General features: G+C 42.6%; 1 protein-coding gene across 1 annotated transcript; it reads left to right on the top strand.

Moving 5' to 3' along the window:
- The first annotated feature begins 3,786 nt into the window (after positions 1-3,786).
- H3-3A (H3.3 histone A) lies at positions 3,787-22,283 on the top strand. The gene is made up of 4 exons (XM_073628309.1): positions 3,787-3,909; positions 5,228-5,382; positions 13,044-13,197; positions 22,078-22,283. Exons 2-4 carry the CDS (start codon positions 5,255-5,257, stop codon positions 22,204-22,206), a joined length of 411 nt encoding a protein of 136 aa, XP_073484410.1. The 5' UTR covers positions 3,787-3,909; positions 5,228-5,254; the 3' UTR covers positions 22,207-22,283.
- The last annotated feature ends 933 nt before the right edge of the window (positions 22,284-23,216 follow it).

The following is a 23,216-nucleotide window of genomic DNA, read 5'->3' as shown; positions in this document are numbered from 1 at the left end:
GTAATGATCAGATCCCCTCAGTCAGTAATTGAGTAGTCGTAGGTGTAATGGTCAGGTCCCCTTAGTCAGTCATTGTTTAGTTGTAGTAATGATCAGGTCCCTTTGGTCACTCATTGAGTAATAGTAGTGACAATCAGTCACTGAGCATTAGTAGTAATGTGCAGAGCTTGTCTTTGTGTTTGTACAGACTCACAAACTGTCATTGAGTATACGTATTAGTAATGATCAGGTCTCCTTAGTCAGTCATTAAGTAGTAGTGTGCAGCCTGTGTCTTTATGTTTGTACATGTACCCCTGAGCTGTCATTAAGAAGTAGTAGTAGTAGTAGTACTGATCAGGTCTATCAGTCAGTCACTGAGTAGTAATATTAATTGTAGTAATGATAAGTTTCCCTTGGTCAGTCATTCAGTAGCAGCATTAGTAATGATCAGGTCCCCTAAGTCAGTCATTGAGTCTTAGTAGTGTGCATGTCTTTCCGTACACAAACTCCTGTGCTGTCATGTAGTAGTAGTAGTAATAATAATCCCATTCCCCCAGTCAGTCATTGAGTAGTAGCATCAATCAAGCCCACTAAGTCATTAATTAGTATTAGTAATGATCAGGTGTACTCAGTCAATCATTGAGTAGTGTGCAGAATGTATTTTTGAGTTTGCACACACACTCCCTAGCTGTCACTGAATAAAAGTAATAGTAGAAGTAATGGTGGGGTCCCCTCAGTTGGTCATTGGGTATTAGTATTAGTAATGATTGGGTGTTCTCAGTTAGCCATTCAATGGTAGTATTAGTAGTAGTGATGATCAGTTCCCTTTGATTCGGTCATTGTGTTTGTGCACACACTCCCAATCTGGCATTAAGTAGTAGTAATAATAAAGTCCCCTTGGTCAGACAATGAGTTGTCCTGGTAGTAGTGTATGGGGTGTTTCTTTGTGCTCGTACACACTCCCGATCTTTCATTGCATAGTAGAAGTAGGTTTCAGAGTGTGTCTGTATTTGTATACAATCTGTCTTTAGGTAATAGTATTAGTAATTATAGGGTCCCCCCAGTCATTGAGTAGTATTATTAGTAGAGTGTAGAGCATGATGTCTTTGTGTTTGTACACACTCCCGAGCTGTCATTGAGTAGTATTAGTAGTAGTAGAAGAACATGTCTTTGTTTAGTTTGAGTAGTTTTAGTAGTGATGAGTTGGTTCCCCCAGTGATTGAGTAGTAGGAATATTGGTGTGTAGAGCATGCCTGTACACACACTCAAACCTGTCATTGAATGGTATTAGTATTAGTGTTGTTTAGAGCATGTCCTTGGGTTTGTACATACACTCCTGAGCTGTCATTGGGTAGTACTTTTAGAGATGAGGTGGTCCATAAGTCATTAAGTATTAGTAGTAGTAGTAGAGCATGTCTTTGTGTTTGTACACACACTCCTGAGCTGTCATTGAGTAGTACTAGTAGAAATTAGGTGGTCTATCAATCGTTGAGTAATATTAGTAGTAGTAGAGGATGTCTTTGTGTTTGTATGCACACTCAGAGTTGTTATTGAGTGGTATTTGTAGTAGTGTGTAGAGCATGCCTGTACACTAGGGTTGCCACCTCATCCCTTTAAAACGGAACACATATTAATTACACAGGTTCTGTGGCTGTCATTGAGTAGTAGTATTAGTAGTGCCCCCCCCCCAGTCATTGAGTAGTAGTATTAGTAGTGATGAGTCGGCCCCCCTGGTCAGTGGAGTGCAGAGCATGTCTTTGTCTTTGTAGTATTAGTAGTGGTCCCCCAGTCATTAAGTATTAGTAGTGATGTGTCTGTCCCCCCCAGTCATTGAGTAGTAGTAGTATTAGTCGTAGTAGCGAAGTGTGGAGTGCAGAGCATGTCTTTGTGTTTATACACACACTCGGAGCTGTCATTGAGTAGTGGTAGTGGTGAGGTGGTCTCCTCGGTCAGTCATTGAGTAGTAGTAGTATTAGTAGTGGACCCCACAGTCATTGAGTTGTAATATTAGTATTAGTAATCTGTGGAGTGCAGAGCATGTCTTTGTGTTTGCACATCCTCTCAGAGCAATCATGGAGTAGTAGTAGTAAGGATGAGGTGGTCCCCCTAGTCAGTCATTTAGTAGTATTAGTAGTAGTTTGTGGAGTGCAGAGCATGTCTTTGTGTTTGTACACACATTAAGTGCTATCATTGAGTAGAAGTAATAGTAGTGGTCCCCCCAGTGAGTCATTGAGTAGTAGTAGTATCAGTAGATTAGTAGTGGGGTGCAGAGCATGTCTTTGTGTTTGTACACACACTGAGTGCTGTCATAGAGTAGTAGTATTAGTAGTGGTCCCCTCAGTCAGTCATTGAGTAGTAGTATTATTAGTATAGTGGAGTGCAGAGCATGTCTTTGTGTTTGTACACACATCCCCATCCCGGGCCTGTCATAGAGTAGTAGTATCAGTAGTAGTAATGGAGTGTAGTGTGTAGTAGTGGAGTGTGTGTAGAGCATGTCTTTGTGTTTGTACACACACTGAGTGTAGTCATAAAGGAGTAGTAAAAGTACTGGTCCCCCCAGTCAGTCATTGAGTAGTAGTAGTATTAGTAGTAGTGGAGTGTACAGTGCAGAGCATGTTTTTCTGTTTGTACACGCATTGAGTGCTGTCATAGAGTAGTAGTAGAGCATGTCTTTGTGTTTGTACACACAGATCCCATCCCGGGGATTGTCATAGAGTAGTAGTATTAGTAGTGGAGTAGTAGTAGAGCATGTCTTTGTGTTTGTACACACAGATCCTATCCCGGAGCCTGTCATAGAGTAGTAGTATTAGTAGTATTAGTAGTGGAGTAGTAGTAGAGCATGTCTTTGTGTTTGTACACACAGATCCTATCCCGGGGCCTGTCATAGAGTAGTAGTATTAGTAGTATTAGTAGTATTAGTAGTGGAGTAGTAGTAGAGCATGTCTTTGTGTTTGTACACACAGATCCCATTCCGGGGCCTGTCATAGAGCAGTTGTATTAGTAGTATTAGTAGTGGAGTAGTAGTAGAGCATGTCTTTGTGTTTGTACACACAGATCCTATCCCGGGGCCTGTCATAGAGGAGTAGTATTAGTAGTATTAGTAGTGGAGTAGTAGTAGAGCATGTCTTTGTGTTTGTACACACAGATCCTATCCCGGGGCCTGTCATAGAGTAGTAGTATTAGTAGTATTAGTAGTGGAGTAGTAGTAGAGCATGTCTTTGTGTTTGTACACACAGATCCATCCCGGGGCCTGTCATAGAGGAGTAGTATTAGTAGTATTAGTAGTGGAGTAGTAGTAGAGCATGTCTTTGTGTTTGTACACACAGATCCTATCCCGGGGCCTGTCATAGAGGAGTAGTATTAGTAGTATTAGTAGTGGAGTAGTAGTAGAGCATGTCTTTGTGTTTGTACACACAGATCCTATCCCGGGGCCTGTCATAGAGTAGTAGTATTAGTAGTATTAGTAGTGGAGTAGTAGTAGAGCATGTCTTTGTGTTTGTACACACAGATCCATCCCGGGGCCTGTCATAGAGGAGTAGTATTAGTAGTATTAGTAGTGGAGTAGTAGTAGAGCATGTCTTTGTGTTTGTACACAGATCCATCCCGGAGCCTGTCATAGAGGAGTAGTATTAGTAGTATTAGTAGTGGAGTAGTAGTAGAGCATGTCTTTGTGTTTGTACACAGATCCATCCCGGGGCCTGTCATAGAGGAGTAGTATTAGTAGTATTAGTAGTGGAGTAGTAGTAGAGCATGTCTTTGTGTTTGTACACACAGATCCTATCCCGGGGCCGGCCCTCCATTGTCTCTGATTGGTCGGCGGGCGGTAAGTGGGCGGTTCTCTGGGACACAGCAGCTTTCAGCCATTTTTCAATTGTGTGTTGCCTCCCTCCTCCTCAGCCGCCTCCTGTGCTCTCTCCAGTAGCGGGGAAGGTAAGTTTCCTCGTCCCCCCTCCGGGACCCCCGAGCCCCCGGAAAAGCCTCCTCTCCGGTCCCGGGAAGCCCTCCCTCCTCCTGCCGGCCGGTCTCCGGTCCCCCCGCCCCCCGGTACAAAGTTTGTATCTCGGCGGGGATAAGCGGACGTCTCCCCGCTCTCCTCCCCTCACACCCGGGCCCTTCATTCGATGAATTCTCCGCCTCCCCCGGCCCGGGGCTCCCCTCACCCGCACCGTGCCGCCCCTCACACTCCCGCCTATCCGGTGAGAGCGGCTCCGGGGGGGGCAGAGCCGGGGAAAGTGCGGAAAATCGGGTGCAAAGCTCCCCTCCCCCCTCCGGTCCCGGTAATGTGCCGAGATCTCTCCATATTTCCTGTCTGTCTGGGAGGGGGAGGGGGAGGGGGGCACCTTGTGTGTGGGGGAGGGGAAGTGGGGTGATCTCTATGGCCCCCCATCTTCTACCCCTCCTGCCCCCCCGGTGGTGATGATTTGGGGGGGGGGTCTCCTCTTACACGTGGGGGGGGGGCGCCCTGTGTGCTGCATTGTGTGCAGAGGATACAATATAACAACATTCACTAATAACATTCACTTCAGGCATGACAATCCCCTCCCCTCCCCCACCTACTCTGCCTGAACCCCTCATTATACACAGGGGGGGGCAACTTTATCCTGGGACCCCCCCATAACTCTGGGGGGGGGGGGAGGGGTATAACCACCTGGATGATTAGATATTAGCTGGGACCTGCCTAGTTGGGGGAGGGGTGGATGGTGCCAGTTGGTTGGAGTTTGCCCAGTAGTGTGCCCATCTCTAGTGCTGTAGATGGGGGGGCCCATCCCCCCCCCCCCCCAGCTTTGTCCCAGCAAGGAGGACTGTACATAATCATTCTATATCTGGGTATATGGAGTTTTGCTTTTTATTTTATTATTTTTTCTATGACAGCATTGCCATCAAATTCTGCAACAAGCACAGATCCCCTCCCCCCTCCCCTCTGTCCATAGACAAGGCTGGATTTGGGGGGGGGGGGGGGTGAGGAGAGTGTGGCCCCCCCAGGATCCTCCATGTAGATGAGTGAGTTGGGGGGGAGAGGAGAACACAGAGCACACACAACACACATAGCGCCACAGTTTGAATATCGGTCATGTTAGGTGAATGGGAGACGTGGAGGAGATGCGGAGATCAGAGCTCGGGGAGAAGAAGAAGAACAATGATGATGATGACACTTTATTTCCTTTTTTTTTATTTACAAGATTTCATCATCATTTGTTTTTTTGCTTTTTTCTTGCTGTCCTCCTCCCCCTCCCCCCTCCTCGATCAGGTTTAGGACCCATCCGTTGTCGGCAAGATGGCCCGTACCAAACAGACAGCCCGTAAATCCACCGGCGGGAAGGCTCCCAGGAAGCAGCTGGCCACCAAGGCGGCGAGGAAGAGCGCGCCCTCTACCGGAGGGGTGAAGAAGCCTCATCGTTACAGGTAATGTGATCTAAACAGCGCGGGTGCCGTGCCGCGAGCGGCTCTCCGCGCATGCGCGGCACCATTTAGCCGCTTATTTTTGTTTTGGTGATGAATCCATGTGGGGGGATCGATATTTTTGAGCGGGCAGACATTGTGTGTAGGATACAGAGAGGGGGCTTCCCATCGTAGCGTGATTGTTATTTATTTTTTTTTAAAGTGCACAAGTATGATTTTTTTTTTTTCTTTTCATTATTATAAGATGACTTTTTATTTTAATGAGCTGCTGACAGTATAGATTGCATTGTGCAATTATTAGAATACCAATTAAAGAAGAATTATCAGCCTAATATGCAAAAAGTATAGCAAATGTATTTGTCAGAGAAATGGGACATGCAGATTTGCATACTAGGTTGTTTCCATTTTTGTTTCTGTGGAGTTGTTTTTAATTAAAACATTTTTTATTATATATTTTTATTTTGGTTTATTTATTTATTTTTTTTTTAGCTTGAGATAATTGCCAGTTATGCTTGTAGTGAAATGTGCTCTTTAGCTTATTTACATTTACTCTTTGGCTTGTTGAAGTGAGGTTTGGGGCTCATTTCAACATTGATTTTTTTTTTTTTTTTCTTTCGTCAGCCGAAATTGGCACAGTTCCCATTTGACTGGTGTGTTGTGTGCTGCTCCGGAGCTGGCCATAGAGGGCAGCAGAGCGCTTCAAGTCAGCGGACACATAGCTGTCAGTTTAACCCTTAGAGTGCTGGATGATATTAGCCATAGCAGAGTGTCTGTGCTCGAGGTTTCTCATACCCAGGTTTTTCTCATTGTTAAAGAGGAGCTCCAGGCACCGTCAGAAAAAAATTAAGTCAGCAGCTACAAATACTGTAGCTGCTGACTTTTAATATTGGAACACTTGTCCACGAATCCAGCTGTGGCTTCAATTCTTCAATCGACTCTTAGGTGCTCCTGCCCCCATGTTGGCTAAGGGAAACCAGCAGTGAAGCCTTGCGGCTTCACAGCTTGTTCCCTACTGTGCATACCCGAAATGCGCTTTGTAAATGGCCAAGCGGAGGGGGTGCTGAACTTCAGGGTGACTTCACTGGAGTGAAGTCATCCAGAAGTGGGATGCAGGTACCTGTCAAAACCAGGTACCCCCCCATACATAGAGCAGCCAATTGAAATGAATAGGCTGCCCTCATGCAGCAATATGATAAAATTACGTGGAAACCTGCCCATGCTTAAAGAAGAAGTAAACTCCCACTCTGATGTTTTTTTTCATTTAGTCCATTATAATAAGTCATTATCAAACTATAGCCACTGTAATCCAGCCCAAATTGCATATTACTGTTTAACCACTTCCCTACCCGCACCATAGTCATATGACGTCCCCAGATGGGATGTCCCATCCTGGGTGGACGTCATATGACGTCCTGGGATTCCCGGGCGTCTAGGGGGCGCGCGCGCGCCCGCCGCGTTCCTCGGGACCCGGTGCGTGTGCCCGGCGGCCGCGATGTCCGCCGGGCACCCGCGATTGCCCGTTAACCGGGCCGGCATGTGGATCTGTGTGTGTAAACACACAGATCCACAGCCTGTCAGCTCTGAGGAGAGCGATCTGTGTTCCTAGAACGGAGGAACACAGATCGGTCTCCTCCCCTAGTGCGTCCCCTCCCCCTTCAGTTAGTAATCACTCCCTAGGAAACACATTAACTCCTCCCCGCCCCCTAGTGGTTAACCCCTTCACTGCCTGTCACATTTACACAGTAATCAATGCAATTTTATAGCATTGATCGCTGTATAAATGTGATTGGTCCCAAAAATGTGTCAAAAGTGTCCGATGTGTCCGCCATAATGTCGCAGTCACCAAAAAAAATCGCGATCGCCGCTAAAAAAATAAAAAAATTTTTTTTTTAAAAAAATGCCATAAATCTATCCCATATTTTGTAGACGCTATAACTTTTGCGCAAACCAATCAATATACGCTTATTGTGATTTTTTTTAAACAAAAATATGTAGAAGAAAATGTATCGGCCAAAACTGAGGAAAAAATGTGTTTTTAAAAAAAAAATTGGGATATTTATTATAGCAAAAAGTAAAAAATATTGTGTTTTTTTTCAAAATTGTCGCTCTTCTTTTGTTTATAGCGCAAAAAATAAAAACCGCAGAGGCGATCAAATACCACCAAAAAAAAGCTCTATTTGTGGTGAAAAAAGGACGTCAATTTTTTTTTGGGTACAACGTCGCACGACCGCGCAATTGACGTTTAAAGTGCGACTGCGCTGAAAACTAAAAATTGGCCTGGGAAGGAAGGGGGTGAAATTGCCCTGTATTGAACCGGTTAAAGAAACTTTAAAAAAACTTGTTTCCAGGGGTAAGGCAGAGCCATCTTAAGTATTGTTTTATGAGTCCACAGTAGAGTGTATTTCCGCCTTTACATTGAGCACTTCCTGTACTGTTAACCAAGCCTCCTTCTCAATCCAATGTTTCTATGGCAACCCTGCTTCCCTGTTCATAGCTGACTTGTTGTATTTCATAGTATTTACTTGTGCAGATTATCTAGTGTTTGCCTATGTCAGTCTTATCAGCTTCAGCTAAGACTGCAGTAATGCTGTCTGATGCCCAGGTTTACACTACATGTGATGTCACATGGGGTGTAGTAGGAAGCTCTGAGTGATTATGCAGTTTCCTGGGATTTTAGTGTTGTGCGTAGGAAGTCCTGATAATAGACAAGCACAGAGTGTGCTGTAAATCAGGGGAGATATAGGCATGCTCAGTGATGTCATTCTAAAGAACAAAAAGGATTACAACAATACTAAGCAAGTAAGGAGATATCTACAAGCAGTGTTCATTAGGGATTTTTATGCTGATTTACATGGGACAAAGTTGTGGGTTAGCATTTACAACCACTTTAAATGCAACCTGTAGATGTGAACCAAGCCTTAGGACACTGTAAAGCAATCGGTGGTCACTTTCTGGGGAGAATTTGACATGTGGTGGGAAGGTGATATTTTGGTGCCCGTTTTAACCCTCAATGCGGACCCACAGCATTACACACGGTTGCGTTCATTTGAATAGGTCATGTTTGGTGGCGGCACCACCTACCAAGTGCGACATGCCCTTTATTTTTTTGTTATGCTTTGCGTGTATACAGCCCCAAGCAGCTGCATTTTTTTAACGGAGGAGCCGTAAGAGTGCAGCTCAGCAGCTTGCTTTTCCCACCCCTGGTGCTTTACGTGAATGAGCCCTTTTGTAGATTCACCCTCTGTCCTGCTCATTTTGTTATTAGGACAGAAAGTGTTAGGAAATCCAAGACTTTAAATTTGTCACCAGAACAGGAATAAAGGGGAAGTCTTTCAGTGGAAACACCAGCTGGTGGCAACTTTCTAACGGGAAGAAGTAAGAGCAAATCCGCCCATCAGGACACAGAAAGCCATAAATGAACTTAATGGAGGTGTTATCCATACACTAGTCTATTTGAATACTAAAATGAATAATTTTGTCTTTAGATACTCCGCATTAGGAGAAAAGATGTTGTTTTCAGAAACTGCTATACATAATTGTATGTAAACATTTGGTCATAGTTGGGTTTTCTCCCCTCTGATGCAGTAATGCACTACCTTGTGGTGTACTATGCTGTGTTAGAAAAAGTGCTGAATGGTTGTTCTGGTGTGTTGGGAGCCCATTCAGTTCACTTAAAACCATAGCAGAAAGTGTCATTTTACCAAGGGTGCCTTTTGCATACTACTGTAACAAGTAAAATGATATCTGCTACACCCCTCTTTTTCTGACAAAGGATCGTGGATTGTCATTTTAAAATACGCATCCAACAGGTGCAGCACTCAGGAGCATTTATTGAAGAGCAGTTACAAAGTTTCACAGAAGTGTTTTCACACAAAATGCTGCAGCTTTGAGATATAAGCAGTATTAAAACGCCGCCAATTTTTTTAATAAATGGGGGGTGCCCCCTGCAGGTTTATACTAGAATGTGCTGCATACTCACTCATTAGAAGAGATTTACCTGTCAAAGGATGCCCTCCAGTGCTGCTCTGTCAGTGCTCGGCACTTTAAAGTGGTTCTGAAGGCTGAAGGTTTTTTACCTTCATGCATTCTATGCATGAAGGTAAAAAACCTTCTATGTGCTGCAGTTCCCCCAGCCCTGCCTAAATTTTACCTCAGCTCCCTTTTGATCCAGCGATGTGTGCAAGCACAATCGGCTGTCCAGGGCCTCTCCCTCATTGGGTAAGACAGCAGCAGGAGCCATTGGCTCCTGCTGCTGTCATTCGCAGCCAATGAGCAGAGGGACTAACTGCAGCTCTGTGTCTGAGTAAACATGCAGAGCAGCGGCTCGGAAGCATACCTTGTGTGCCCCCATAGCAAGCTGCCTGCTCTTGGGGCACTCGACAGGAGGGAGGGGCCATGAGTACCGGCGGGTGACCCGAGAAGAGGAGGATCTGGGCTGCTCTGTGCAAAACCATTACTCAGTGCAGGTAAGTATAACATGTTTGTAATTTAAAAAAAAAAAAAGAAATGCTTTTTAATATTGCTTTTTTCACCTGGTCTTCTTTCTGGGTTTGCTTTGTTTGGCCGCTTGAATGTCATTCTTGTGCATGTGCATGGGAGTCACTTCATCACAGCACAAATCGGGTGCCGTAAATGTACTCAGAACTGTGTAGTGTACATTATCGCTGACAGGCAAGTGGAAGCATTTATGACAGAGCAGACCATTAGGATCTCTTCTGTCATTAAAAAAAAAACCCTGTCAGCAGTTTTTTTTTTTTTTTTTTTTTTTCTTTTACATTTTAAGATTAATACTTATTTGTATACACAGGAACCAAAAATGAATACAATAACCAGGCTTAGTATACACATAGGTAGTAATCTGTATAAAGAAAACAAAGCAAATACAAATAAAACATTAATAAATTTAAGGGGGGGGGGGGGGGCTTTTTTTCTCAGAAAACTAAAATCCAGATCAAAACCCTTTAGGTAGAGCTTGTCTATACAGATTACTGCCTATGTGTATGCTAATTTACATACATCTTCTTGTTTGTTAAATTGTTACTAGATGTGTTTTGCAATTCTAACTCCAGGCGGAAACTGTAACATTTCATGTGAAACTTTGTAAATTCTCTCCAATAAAATCTATTGCTTGCTACAGCTGTTGGTGGTTTCTCTATATAGATGCCATGGCACTCGCTCCATCCACTAAGGTGTGACTGACCTTCACAGCCGAAATATGTGTATATACAGTATATATCCACTTACAGACCAGGCCTTTTCTGGCACTGTTTATGTGTAGCAATCAGTACTTTTTGCCAGAAAATTACTTAGAACCCCCAAACATTAAAGTGTGTGTATGTATGTATGTATGTGTATATATATATATATATATATATATATATATATATATATATATATATATATATATATATATATATATATATATATATATTTTTATATATATATATATATATATTTATATTTTTTTTTTTTTTTTTTTTTTTAAAGCAGCGGCCCTAGAGAATACATTGGTGGGTTTGCAATTTTTTATGTCACATGGTATTTGCGCAGCGGTTTTGCAAAGGCAGTTTTTTGGGAAAAAATACTTTTTCTTTAAATTTTAATGCAAAAAAACCCACCATGCATAACCCAACTTTTTGTAAACTATAAAAGATGTTACGCCGAGTAAATGGATACCAAACCTGTCACGCTTTAAAACTGCACGCCAATGCAACAGGGACAACGTAAATTGTACTATCCATAGGCAGTAGTTTCACACCGACAGGAAGACTCGATGAACTACCATGGCGCTCAACAGTGACGTGGTAGTTCATTGAGAACCACAAGCCAACTGCCGAAAAGACACTTGGTAGTTGTAGTTCATTCACAGGACTGTGAATGAATGATGCAGCCTTATGGGCTGAGCCCTGCACGGCTGCGCTTGCTTCAAAAAGTGACGGCTTGTATGAGAAACTTCTCCATGTACTGCTGTCACAGAGTGCAGGGATCGCCGAGCAGCTGCAGTGTGTAAAACGACGACAGTTTCAGGAGCCGTAGGATTGGTCAGTTCACACTGTCTGACCATAAGGGTTCATTCACCTGTAGTGACTTTTGTCAAAAACATCCCTGTGCCTTACAGCGTTCTCAGTACATTAACATGCAGTTTTGTGAAAGCATGTGTGGTGTTCGTTGCATTGCCATCTCCTTTGTTCAGCAGATGACAGGACGTACTGAGCATTGTTTGGCTCTGGACACTTACAAACAAGCACTTAATCACACATGCACAGTTTGAGGTCTTTCACTCTTTGCAGAATGCATATACTGAAGGCATAATGCTTAGGGATGTTTTCGGCATAAGTCAGTAAAGGTGAACTAACTCCTTCTCAAGCTACATGGAATGCCTAAAACCTGTAAATTAAGGCTTTGCTTCCTAAAGTCCCAAGGCTGGACTGTTTTCTTTGCTTAAAGTGATCATAATCCAATTTTTTTTTTTTTTTTATATAAACATGTTATACTTGTTTTCTATAATGGTTTTGTTGCACAGAGCAGCCCCGTTACTCTTCTGAGGTCCTCCGCTGGTGCTCCTTCCACCTGCCAAGTGCCCCCATAGCAAGCCATTTGCTATGGGGGTACGTATGTAGGCTTAATTCCAGGTCATGCTCTGTTGGCCTCGCCCCCGCTCTATCTTCACAGGCTGTTTTCATGCACAGCGCTGGATCGTGATTGGGCTCAGGTAAGTATTTGGGAGGGCTGGAGGGTAACTGGACAAAGGTTGTTTTTTTTTTTGTTGTTTTTTATTTCTTTTTTTTCCTCCTTACTGCATAGGATGCATTAAGGTGAAAAAACTTTTACTTTTACAGCCACTTTAACTACAAGTTTTATAAAAGTGCATCTCCCTCTATGCCTCTCTGATTTTGTTTCTTCGTTCCTGAGGCTTGACTGGCCAAGGTTTCTTACAATTGTCCCTTAGATGGCTCCCCCCCATTTTTTTTTTTTTTTTTTTTTTTTTCTTCTGTTGCTGCTGAAGCACCCCTATCAAAATCGCTTTTACTTGACTGCTCGATCTGTGTGCGCATTGAAGAAAAAGTCATTTTAAAGTGTATGTAAACTTAAATATATAGTTGAACGTATTATTGTATCTGTTAAACAAGTGCAAAAAAATACTTGTTGATTCAGCCAGAAATCCAGTGAACTGATAACTTCCTGTGCTGCACTTTTATCAGTTAGGATCGTTTCCAGTTCCCCCTGTGGACTACAGAACTTGTTCCTGAGTTGGGTTGGGGGAGGGGAGTCTGTAGTCCCAACACACTTCCTGTCCTAGGGTGACGGCACTGCTTCTTCATGTACAATCTGATGAGTGTTGTCACCCTAGGATGGGAAATGTGTTAGTGCTAGAAACACAAACCTAATGCAGCCACCTCATCATTATTTGTATTATATTTTTGTTCTTGGGTGCATCTTATTTTTATATAGAAATTTTTCACTTGGAGAAGAGAGTCCTGGTGGTGTTTGCTATAAAAAAAAAAAAAAAAAATTGGTTTTGCTGCCTACAGAAACCAGCCTTGTTATCTATGAGCGTATAGGTCAGTCTGTGTATGCTCAACAAAGGCCCGTTGTCTTCTTTAAAATAAAGAAAATTATTTATAAATTATTTTGTTTATGCAATGTTTTGTCTCTCTTTCCAGGCCGGGTACCGTGGCTCTCCGTGAAATTAGGCGTTACCAGAAGTCCACTGAGTTGCTGATTCGCAAACTTCCTTTCCAGCGTTTGGTTCGTGAAATCGCTCAGGACTTCAAAACAGATTTGCGCTTCCAGAGCGCTGCTATTGGTGCTTTGCAGGTAACCTTTTTTGTTTCGTTTTTCAACTAAACAACATTCTTTTTGAAAGACATATACAGTTTGTCGTTTGCTGAGCTTTTGTTTTGCTTTTAATGCTGACCAACTTGCTTTAAAGTTCGAGTCCGTGGCCAGGATGAAATTGCTAAGGATATCGGATTTCAAGTCAAAAATTTATATACAATAGATCCTGTAATGAACATTTCACCATGTTTTTAAAAACACTACAAATATGGAAAAATACCTGTTAAGTCCATTGCATTCACACCCGAGCGTAGCAGAAACACACGTTCCCACTAACGTGTTTTTTTGCCTGTTTTTCACGCGTCAACGTGCATCGCACATAGGGCAGACCATTCAATCGAATGGGCTGCTCTATGCGTGACAAAAGCCCCAAAGCTTTAAGAACCTTTGTGGTTGTGGAGTGTCGTCGTGTTTTTTCAGTGTGTTTTGGCATGATTGTAGGTTTTTTTTTTTTTTTTTTTTTGTTTTTTATACATTTTGCATTTGTGGCAAAATGCGCATTTGCTAACAATTGGGCTGCATTCACATTTGACATTTGTACGTTTCTGAATGTGAGGCAACCTGCACAAAAAAGCCTGTTTTGCCATGTACTTTGTAAGTGCACCGCGCATCATGCCCATTATGGTGACACAAGCTCGATGCGCATTTGCAGTGCATTTCACACAATGCACGGCAAAGCGTCTGTTTTTTGTGCGGGTTCGGAAATGGGCAGATGTGAATGCAGTCTTATTGTTAACACCCCAATTGTGGTTAGCAGGCGCATGTCTGTGCGACAAAATGCGCCGACACTCACAATGAAAAACATATGACCAAAAACGTTCTTGAGCTACTTTGGGGCATTTGTTGTGCATAGAGCAGACTATTCAAGTGAGTGGGTTTCCTTATGTGTGATGCAGGTTTTTACATGTGAAAAATGTGCAAAAAAAACTTGATCGGGAATGTGCGTTTCCGCTACGTTCAAGTGTGAATGAAATGTTCTTGGGAGGAGAGTCAGGCAAAGGATGACTTTGGAGGAGAGATGGGGGTAAAAAAAAAAAAGCGCTAGTCTTAATTCTCTCATGAATGCTTACTATCGAATGCTGATGCCACTTCTGGGTAAAGTCCCACCAGTCACAAGCAAGTCGCACTGGAAATAATGAAAATTGTCTCATAAGTGATATGGGGAAAATGCAGCACAAACACGGCAAAAATGCTTCATGCGTTGCGTTAAATTTAACACATCACCGCAAAAACTCTGCAAATGAATATTTTTGATGTGGTGTTTTTTTTTGTTTTTTTGTGGAGCAGTGTGAAAGCAGCCTTAAAGCTAGTGGGTGAATATAAACTACCAGGAAAATGTCATTTTCTTTTTTTGTTTATTGAGGGGCACAGAAATTTAGAGATTTGCCTACAGAAGAATTTAGACCCTGGCAAAAATTGTTGGCCAGCCAGGGTCTAACTCCCAGTATGCCTCTTCTCGGCACTGTGGAGGAATTTTTTTACTTTTTTTGATTAGCCAATTGTTCCTTCCAGCTGCTAAGCTAGTCTCTATATGCAACTTTCGGGATCGGCCTTTTATCAGCTTGGCTTTGGTGCATGGCCCCTGCTAGCCTGGAACAAGACCTTTGGGCACTGGGCAACGCATTGTGGCACTTAGTGAGTGAATGTAAACAGTCAGGAAAATGTCAAGTTCCAAAGGAGTTCAGCAGTTGCTGTCCCAAATTTGTTTTGAGATAAGTGTGATTTAAAGAACTACTGTTATCCTCAAACATTTTTGAGTTTCTAATTTAGGAGTTGAAAATGATTGCTCACAGATAAAATGCAAATTTCCTTACACTGACCAACCAGAATCCCTATCATCCAGGGCCCTTGCTGACATCCTAATGAGGAGCATCCCTTTAACTTTGTGTGTGAATATACTGTAATTAGCTTGAGGTTGACTTCACTTGAATTTGGGGGTAGAGGGTAAAAGAATGAAAGTATCCATGTATGGCTCAATGTACGTGCTTATCGTGTGTAATAAGCAAATCCCTTTTTTTTTTTTTATGCTTTTGTTCTTTGTCACATGGCCTTTAAAGTGGTTGTAAACCCTTTTTGTCTTTTATCTATAGGTAAGCCTAGAATGAGGCTTACCTATAGATAGTGGGAATATCTCCTAAACGTGCGCCGTTTAGGAGAGATTTCACTCGTAGTGCGCCAATGTCATCATCGACGCATGCACTGTGAAGAAACGGACCACCGTGCCGTTTCCTCCCCCAGCGTGTGCCGTGACTGACGATTTCCACGAGCATGCACGGGAGTGATGACGCACATCTCCGGCCAGTCACAGAGCCGGAGTCCGCGGCCCCGGAAGGAAGAGGGGGAAGATGGACGCGGGCTTCATTTGCAGGTAAGTGTCATATAATGGGCTAGTATGCGATGCATACTAGCCCATTATGCTCTTAATTTACAGGCCTTTCGGGGAGCCTTCTGTTTAGAGCTGCTATTGGTTTAGGCCATGTGATGTAGCCCTACAGCACCTGTTTTTGCAGCCAGTAGGCAAGTTTCCCCCTTCCCTGATCGATTGAAACAAAAGTAAATGTAAATTTTAGGTCTGATTTTCTGAATTGTTGGAGTATCAGGAGACATCTGCCTCATTGTGAAAAGAATGTCTCTGGTTGCATTCTTATAAGTGATAGTTTTGTACACAGATTGTTTGTTTGCCTCTGAGGTGCATGAGAGAGAGGGGCACTTGTATGCAGATGATCTTGGGAGTGTCATGCCCTTATAATTTTTTTTTTTTTTTTTTTGTCTTTTTACCTCTTGTATGACTGGATAAAACATGTAATTTGCAATAGAACCAGTCACTTTGCATGTAGCCATATTTGCAGGTCTCATTTTGCAAGTCTTTTTTGGCTGATCTTCAGCTTTGGATTTTATTAAAAGGACCTGGGGCTGTTTTTTCCTGGTTTGTATTCACAAAATAATCTTGATGCTGTTAAAACCAGTAGCTATGTGATATATCGTGATCACCCTCACACCCTATAAATATTTAAAGCTAAACTCCAAGCAATCAGCTAAATCCACAGATTACACAAATCTCAAGCCGTGTACACATGGGCGGACTTTTCAGCATCACGTCTGACGGTCTTTCTGGCGGACTTTTGACGGAACGGACTAAAGTCCGTTGGTATGAACGTGATGACGTACGAAGGGACTAGAATAAGGAAGTTCATAGCCAGTAGCTGCCCTTGCGTCCTTTTTCGTCTGTCGGACTAGCATACAGATGAACGGATTTTTCGACCGGACCCGAGTCCGTCGAAAAGATTTGAAACCTGTTCCAAATCTAAAGTCCGTCTGATTTTCAACAGAAAAAGTCCGCTGAAGGTCCGATGAAGCCCACACACTATCTGATTGTCCGGATTTGTTCCGTCGGACCAGTCCGGTCGAAAAGTCCGCTGTGTGTACACGGCATTAGGGAGCAGTTTCATTTACCAAAGGATTTGTATTTATGTCCATCCAGTCCTGGGCTTTGCATAGCCCTGCCGCAGAGGACCTGATATTACTCTATTCCAGTTAAGAGAAGTATAGGAATACTTTTTTTTTTTTTTTTTTTTTTTTAATCATACTTGCCTAGGTGGGTGCAACATTGGTCGCCTGCTCTAACACTAAGAACCGAGCGTTCGGATATGACCGATCGCTCTGTCCTCAACTCCCTGAGCAGAGAGCTGTAATTCTTCTTTAATTGTTTGCCAACCGGCTCATGCTGATATACGTCGGCAGAAGGGCACGTACAGGCATATTAACGTACTTGTACGTTGTCCTTTAGGAAGCAGCTTGCCCGCCGTGAGCTCCGTGTGTGTGAGGGTGTCCGTTTGTGTGATTCCATCAGCCTGCTATCTGTCTCCTGTGTCGTCGTCCCCCGCGCGCCCCTGTCTCTGCTTGTACCAGTGCCTGCTCCTGCTGCCCTCATATCTGCTATTAAATGGTGCCATCTTCTCTGCACCATTATAATAAATGTGCCTGTGTTCTGTAAAAAAACAAAAAAACTGCCCGATTGTACCTATATGAGCGTGGCTCCTGACGCTCAGCTGATTGACGGCGCTGTCTCTCTCCTCTCCCCCTCCTCACCGGCTGATGTCAGCGGGAGGGCTCGGCTCCGCCCACTGCAGCTGTGAGCCGAGAGAGAAGAGGAATCGGCTGAGCGCCCAGAGCGGAGCTTATATTGGTACAATCGGGCAGTTTTTTTTTTTTTTTTTGTTTTTTTTACAGAACACAGGCACAATTATTATAATGGTGCAGAGAGAATGGGAGCATTTAATAAAAGTGGATTAACAATCACTTTATAAACACCCCCTTCCCTTTTTTAGGTTTAATTTCTGCTCCGTGTCCCATAATGTATATTTCCTTTCATTTCCAGTCTCAAAAAGACAGCCAGAAGAGAGGGATGATTATCAGAAAGTGAGGGGAAATCTCCTTTTAGACAATTGTCATGGGAAAAACTGTGCCCATCAGAAGCTTTTCCCTCTATTCCTGTTAAAGTGACAACTGCAACATTTTCGATTTTCCATCACTTTTTTTTTTTTTCCCCCCTGTTATAATGGTCACCATGAAAGTTGAGAGGGTGAGACAGACATAATGGGACACAGAGCAGAGTTATTGTAAAAGATCGTTTTTTATTTATTATTTTTTTTAAAATAACAAACGTATCATACTTGCCTCCACTGTGCAGCTCGTTTTGCACACATTGGCTCCGAACATCCTCTTTTGGGGCCCCCCGGCGGCTCTCCCGGCTCCTCCCCGCGCCCTGGGGATTACCTTACAGGTGCGCTCCCGAGTCCAGAATTTGCGTGCACACACACGAATGCCAGACTTGGCCCCACCCCCCGTGTCATTGGATTTGATTGACAGCAGTGGGAGCCAATGGCTGCGCTGCTATCAATTTATCCAATCAAGAGCTGGGATCCCATGGAGAGAGGGAAAGCGCGTCCTAGCCGAGGAGATGAAGGGGCTCCGGTAAGTCATATGGTGGGGGCTGGGGGGCCGGTGACTGCCAGGTGTTTTTTCACCTTAATGCATAAGGATGCATTAAGGTGAGAAAACACGTAGGTTTACAACCCCTTTAAGTTAGCCATAGACAGCTTTAATGTCCTGTTGGTACCTACCAGCTCCACTAAAGTAGATTAAAAAATGAAATGTGCCAGTTGGAAAATTATCGGCCTAATAGTAACTGCATCCTATAAAATTCATATTTGTTTTAATGTAAAGATTTGGCAGCTTTGGAGAACGTTAGCCTGACCTTACCCTTCAAGAGGAACTAAAGTCCCACCGCAATAAAAACCTGGTGCATTCTAAACCTTCTCCATTCTCTCCTAAAACTCAAGGAGCTCCTTCATTCTCAGTCAGCACACTTCCTCTGTCATTATTTGTGTGACACCTCATCCATTGCATACATCAGCTGTCTGTCTCAGCCAAAGTTATTCACTGGAATAATAGTTTTTTTTTTTTAATGAAGCCTGAACAGATGAGCCTAATAACAAAAATAATCACACACGTGCTTGTTTTTCTTCCACATTGAAGACTGTAAGCCAGTCTGTAGTACATTGTTATTGGACAGTCAATACCATATTTTCCTTGCTTTCGCCATGCAGTAATAAATTTTAAACATTTTAAACCTTTTAACGTTTCATGTAGTTAAAAGAATGCTTGGCAATATATTGTACCTTTTTAGATGTTTATCCAGAAGACAATGAAAATCCCTGAGCCCGATTTATTTAGAATAAGAAGATGGAATCACTAAATAGCTTGAAATAATTTGGGTGTGAGACAGTGGCTGTAAACTTCAGTCATGAAATCTGAACAAATCACATATATCTGTAGTGTTTACTTCTCGCTCAAAGGTATCGTTTCTATCTGGTGCTTTGTTCCTCTGTTATCAGCATGTCACTTCTGAGAAGTTTACTGACACATGAGATACATTTGTGATGGGGGAGGAGACCTCAGCACACAGCTTGTCTATTCAGAACACATCTCTGTATCCTTCCTTTCCTGCTATGTGGAGAGGGATGTGTTCCTTTCTTCCAGTCAGCTCTCACACACTAACTGCAGCTCTCAGCCCCCTCCTCTGTGATACTAACAGATGGGGAAGGCATTTAACATGATTCTGCCCTTTTGAAGGGGTGTAGGAAAGAGAAGACTGCAGATAAACAAGTAAAACGTATGTAGGAGGATTTGTTTAATCTCTGTATCACCTGAGGCTGTTCACTTCACTGGGCATATGACCACAGCCACTTTAAGGTAAGAAAGCAAACATTGACTTTAGAATTCGGTGATCTTGTCAGTAACACACTTCCTGAACACAATAGTTCATCACCCTACTGTATAAGGACAACCGAACAGGACTATAGAACCGCCCCATCCTCCTCTCCTGCTCCATAGAGGGACAGGGTTTTGGAATCCTCAGAGAAAGCTAGGAACAATATAACTAATAAAAGTGCAGCATAAGCAGAGGGCGCAGAAGGCTATCTGCTCACAAGATTTCTGGGAGAATAAACAGGTACTGTTTTGCACTTATTGAAAAGATATAACAAAACACTGTCAATTATATATTTGACAGAGCAGGAGATGGCAAATGAGCAGTTTCATTTTTCGGGTTTACATACAATCAAAGCAGAAGCCTGCACCAGGCTGCTGAGCCAGGAACTGTGCACAACATGTTATAGAACGATTTTTTTTTTTTTTTTTTTTTTTTTTTACTTTTGTTGTCTATTGTCCATAATACACCTCCTTAGCACATATAAAGCACTGTTCTATAGGGGTACCCACCGGAAATCCCAAAATGCTTAGCTATACACGGAGCAAATTTCTTTCCTGCTATAGTAGTGACTATAGCAGCCGCTAGCAATAATTGCATGTAAAATCTGGCAGGCTGGTTGTTGATCGATCAACCTGGTACCTTCAGCCTGTCCATACACGGTTTGAATCTCGGCAGGCTCCTGCTGAACCGCCCAGATTCCAACAGTCTTTGACCGGTCTTACTGAATACCACCTTTTCACAAATTTAATTTTGGACTCTACAACTTTTTCTGGTGCGTTCCGTCACATATTTTATCATCCTATCTTTCCACCACTTTCCCCTCCTAAGCAATTTCCTACAAATACTCCGAGGCTTAGGCAGCATTTATGAATTGTGGTGCTCGCAGTATCCTATGTCGCTTATGCATTAGGCCCAACCATAGGGAATAATGAAGTGCTCCATAAAATACCGCAAAAAATGGTTCCTGTGGGAGCCTGTCATGTCATCTGTACTTGAAGACAGATCAAGTGACTGGTGTCCATGGGATCCTGGAACAGTGGTTTTCTGAAGCAAAGGCAAGTATTTTAGAGCTGTGTCAACTATTCTGCTCAGGGAGCGAGGTCGGCAGGGTGTGGGGTTGGGTTTTTGGACATTCACTTGAAACAGGACAATGTACATTACTGGCACTGCTTGTCAATCATTCGGTCAATGTAAAAGCCACAAAAAACATACCTTAGGGGGATTTCACATTTTATTCCCTGTAAAAGTTTTTTCTTTCTTTTTCTTTCTTTTTCTTTCTTTTTCTTTCTCACCCTCTTTATGTCATAGGTTTTATACCTTCTCCCCTGTGGCTCTATTGTTTCTCTTCCCTTTTTTTTTTTTTTTTTTTTTTTTTTTTAATTCAGTTTTCTCAGTTTTTTTTTTTTTTTTTTGTATCCTCTCCCTATCTGAGCAGAAGTGTTTGTTGTAAGGTCGGATACCATAACTTAAGCAGGCCATAGAATTTCGAACAAATTTTCTTTTCAAAATCAAAAATCAAAGTTTTTTTTTTTTGTGATCCAAAACCGATGATGCTATTGATTTTTCGAAATTCGGCTGACCAAGCCTTCAATTTCACCTCCTGTTGCTACAGAAAAGAATTTTCGTGGCCGGGAATCGTATTTTCTCTTCGTAAATTTTCTTTTCTTATTACATTTCTTGCACGATTTTCCCATCATTGATTAGAATATCATTCGTTTTTCTAAAAATTTCCAACATATCCCATTCCTCAAATTATTTGATTGCCGCACAAAAATCTGCCGCTGCTGCAGCCAACTAATGGTGCGAAATTCGTACGAAAATTCTTTCTAAATTCGAACCATGTATGGCCGGCATTACTCTAGCCCAAAGCTAGGACATTCAAAACAACTGTCATATATAACAAGGGTGCTTTTAAGATTGCATGAAGGAAAACTAGAGGCTTTGGTTGACAGTTTGTCTCCTCTAGCAGTTTGGACACATGATCAGGCAGGATGCAGGACAGCCTCCATGGTTGCCCTGACTTTGTGCTGGATTGTTATCTTTGTTCTATTTGGCTGAGAATACAAGAGAATATCAGCATACACTCTTTCTTCTGAAAGATAAGACTGCAATATTCTGTAACAGTAAGGCCCCTTTCACACCAGCGGACTGATTGGGTCTGCCTGTCCATTTTTCAGACGGACCCCATTGGACCACCCATTCTCTGTGGGGAGGCGAGTGTCAGTAGACATGTGTCCGTCACCCATTGGCATCCGTTCTGGTCTGCTAAAAACAGGTGGATGGAGATGCATTTGCCATACATCCAACTGCCCCATAGAGAGTAGAAGGCTGTGTCCGTGTTCAGTCTGCATAGTAGAGCAGACACGGACCTGTCATCCGCCTGCTCAGCGGAGAAATACCCCAGTGAGCAGGCGGCTCCGCTTGGATGGATTCCGCTCCATCTGGAAGGGGCCTAAGTGTTTAGATCATTTACAATGATGCTTGCAGCCCATTATCATTAATTTATGAACATTTGTGTTGTGTAATGGTAATAAATTGCTTTACATGAAATCGGAGCCTAACTTTTATTCTTTCTGTCTTTGTAGGAGGCTAGTGAAGCATATCTGGTCGGACTGTTTGAGGACACCAACTTGTGTGCTATCCACGCCAAACGTGTCACAATTATGCCAAAAGACATCCAGCTAGCACGCCGCATCCGTGGAGAGCGCGCTTAAAAGAAATAAAAATTCCTATCGAGATAAACATTGTCATCTTCAAACCCGAAAAAAAATAAATCTCTTCTTCCGTGTAATTGGTAGTTTGAGCGTTTTAGATATATTTTTTTCTTCATGGGGTTAAAGGTACCTAAATATATGATTGTGAATGGAAAATGTAGGGGGACAGGTTCAAGTGTGCTAAATTTCTTCCATTTTCATATGTGTGATTTTACATGAAAGGGTCAGTCCATCCAAAACCGATATTCAAATTATGGAAGGGTACTGGTGGCTTCTGTCACCTACTTAACTTCTTGTACACTTTACAGAATACAGTGGTGATGTCCTGCCTCCGTACCTCATAGTCATGTCTCAGCAAAACAAGTCTTAATTCTGCTGCTGCAGGCCAACGTAACCTTAAAGGGAAACTCTAATTGGGAATAACCTCTGGCTATTTGGTGCTTTTCTAATAGTGTCGTTTTTTTTTTTTTGTTTTGTTTTAAGCTTCTGCCTCCGATTAAAGGCAGCTGGAATTAGAATTCTGTATTTGAATCGTTACATGGCTACTAAGTTTTGTGCAATCAGCATGCTGTCAGATTTCTGCTTTATTTCCTGCTGTTGACTAAAATATTTATGGGGAAAAAAAGATTCCTTCCCATATGTCACAATGAAGACAGGGAAAATAGTGATTTACATATTTTACGTTTTTATATATTGATTGGCCTCATGGCAGGTGCGCAGAGATGAGAACTTGGAGATTCCATGTCTAAATTTCCAGAGCTTTATGAAGCTTATGGGTGACCTGACCCACCACAATCTCTCCCAAAGTGAAATATCTGTTTTGGATTTACTGGCATTATGTATGTAAAGTGTACCTGTCACATACATGTAAAGGAAGAAGCCACTAATTAGGAATCGGCATAGATATTTGAGATTCTCGATGGATGCAATTCCTTTTTAATTCAAAGGGCGTACTTGTTAAAGGGAATATGTCACTTGTTAGCTCGTCAGGCCTTCAGGAGGCTATTTTC

The sequence above is a fragment of the Aquarana catesbeiana genome, linkage group LG04, assembly GCF_042186555.1.
Source record: "Aquarana catesbeiana isolate 2022-GZ linkage group LG04, ASM4218655v1, whole genome shotgun sequence".
NCBI classification, from domain to species: Eukaryota; Metazoa; Chordata; class Amphibia; order Anura; family Ranidae; genus Aquarana; species Aquarana catesbeiana.
Note: the sequence above shows the minus strand (reverse complement) of the source record. Positions and strands in the feature narration are given on the sequence as shown.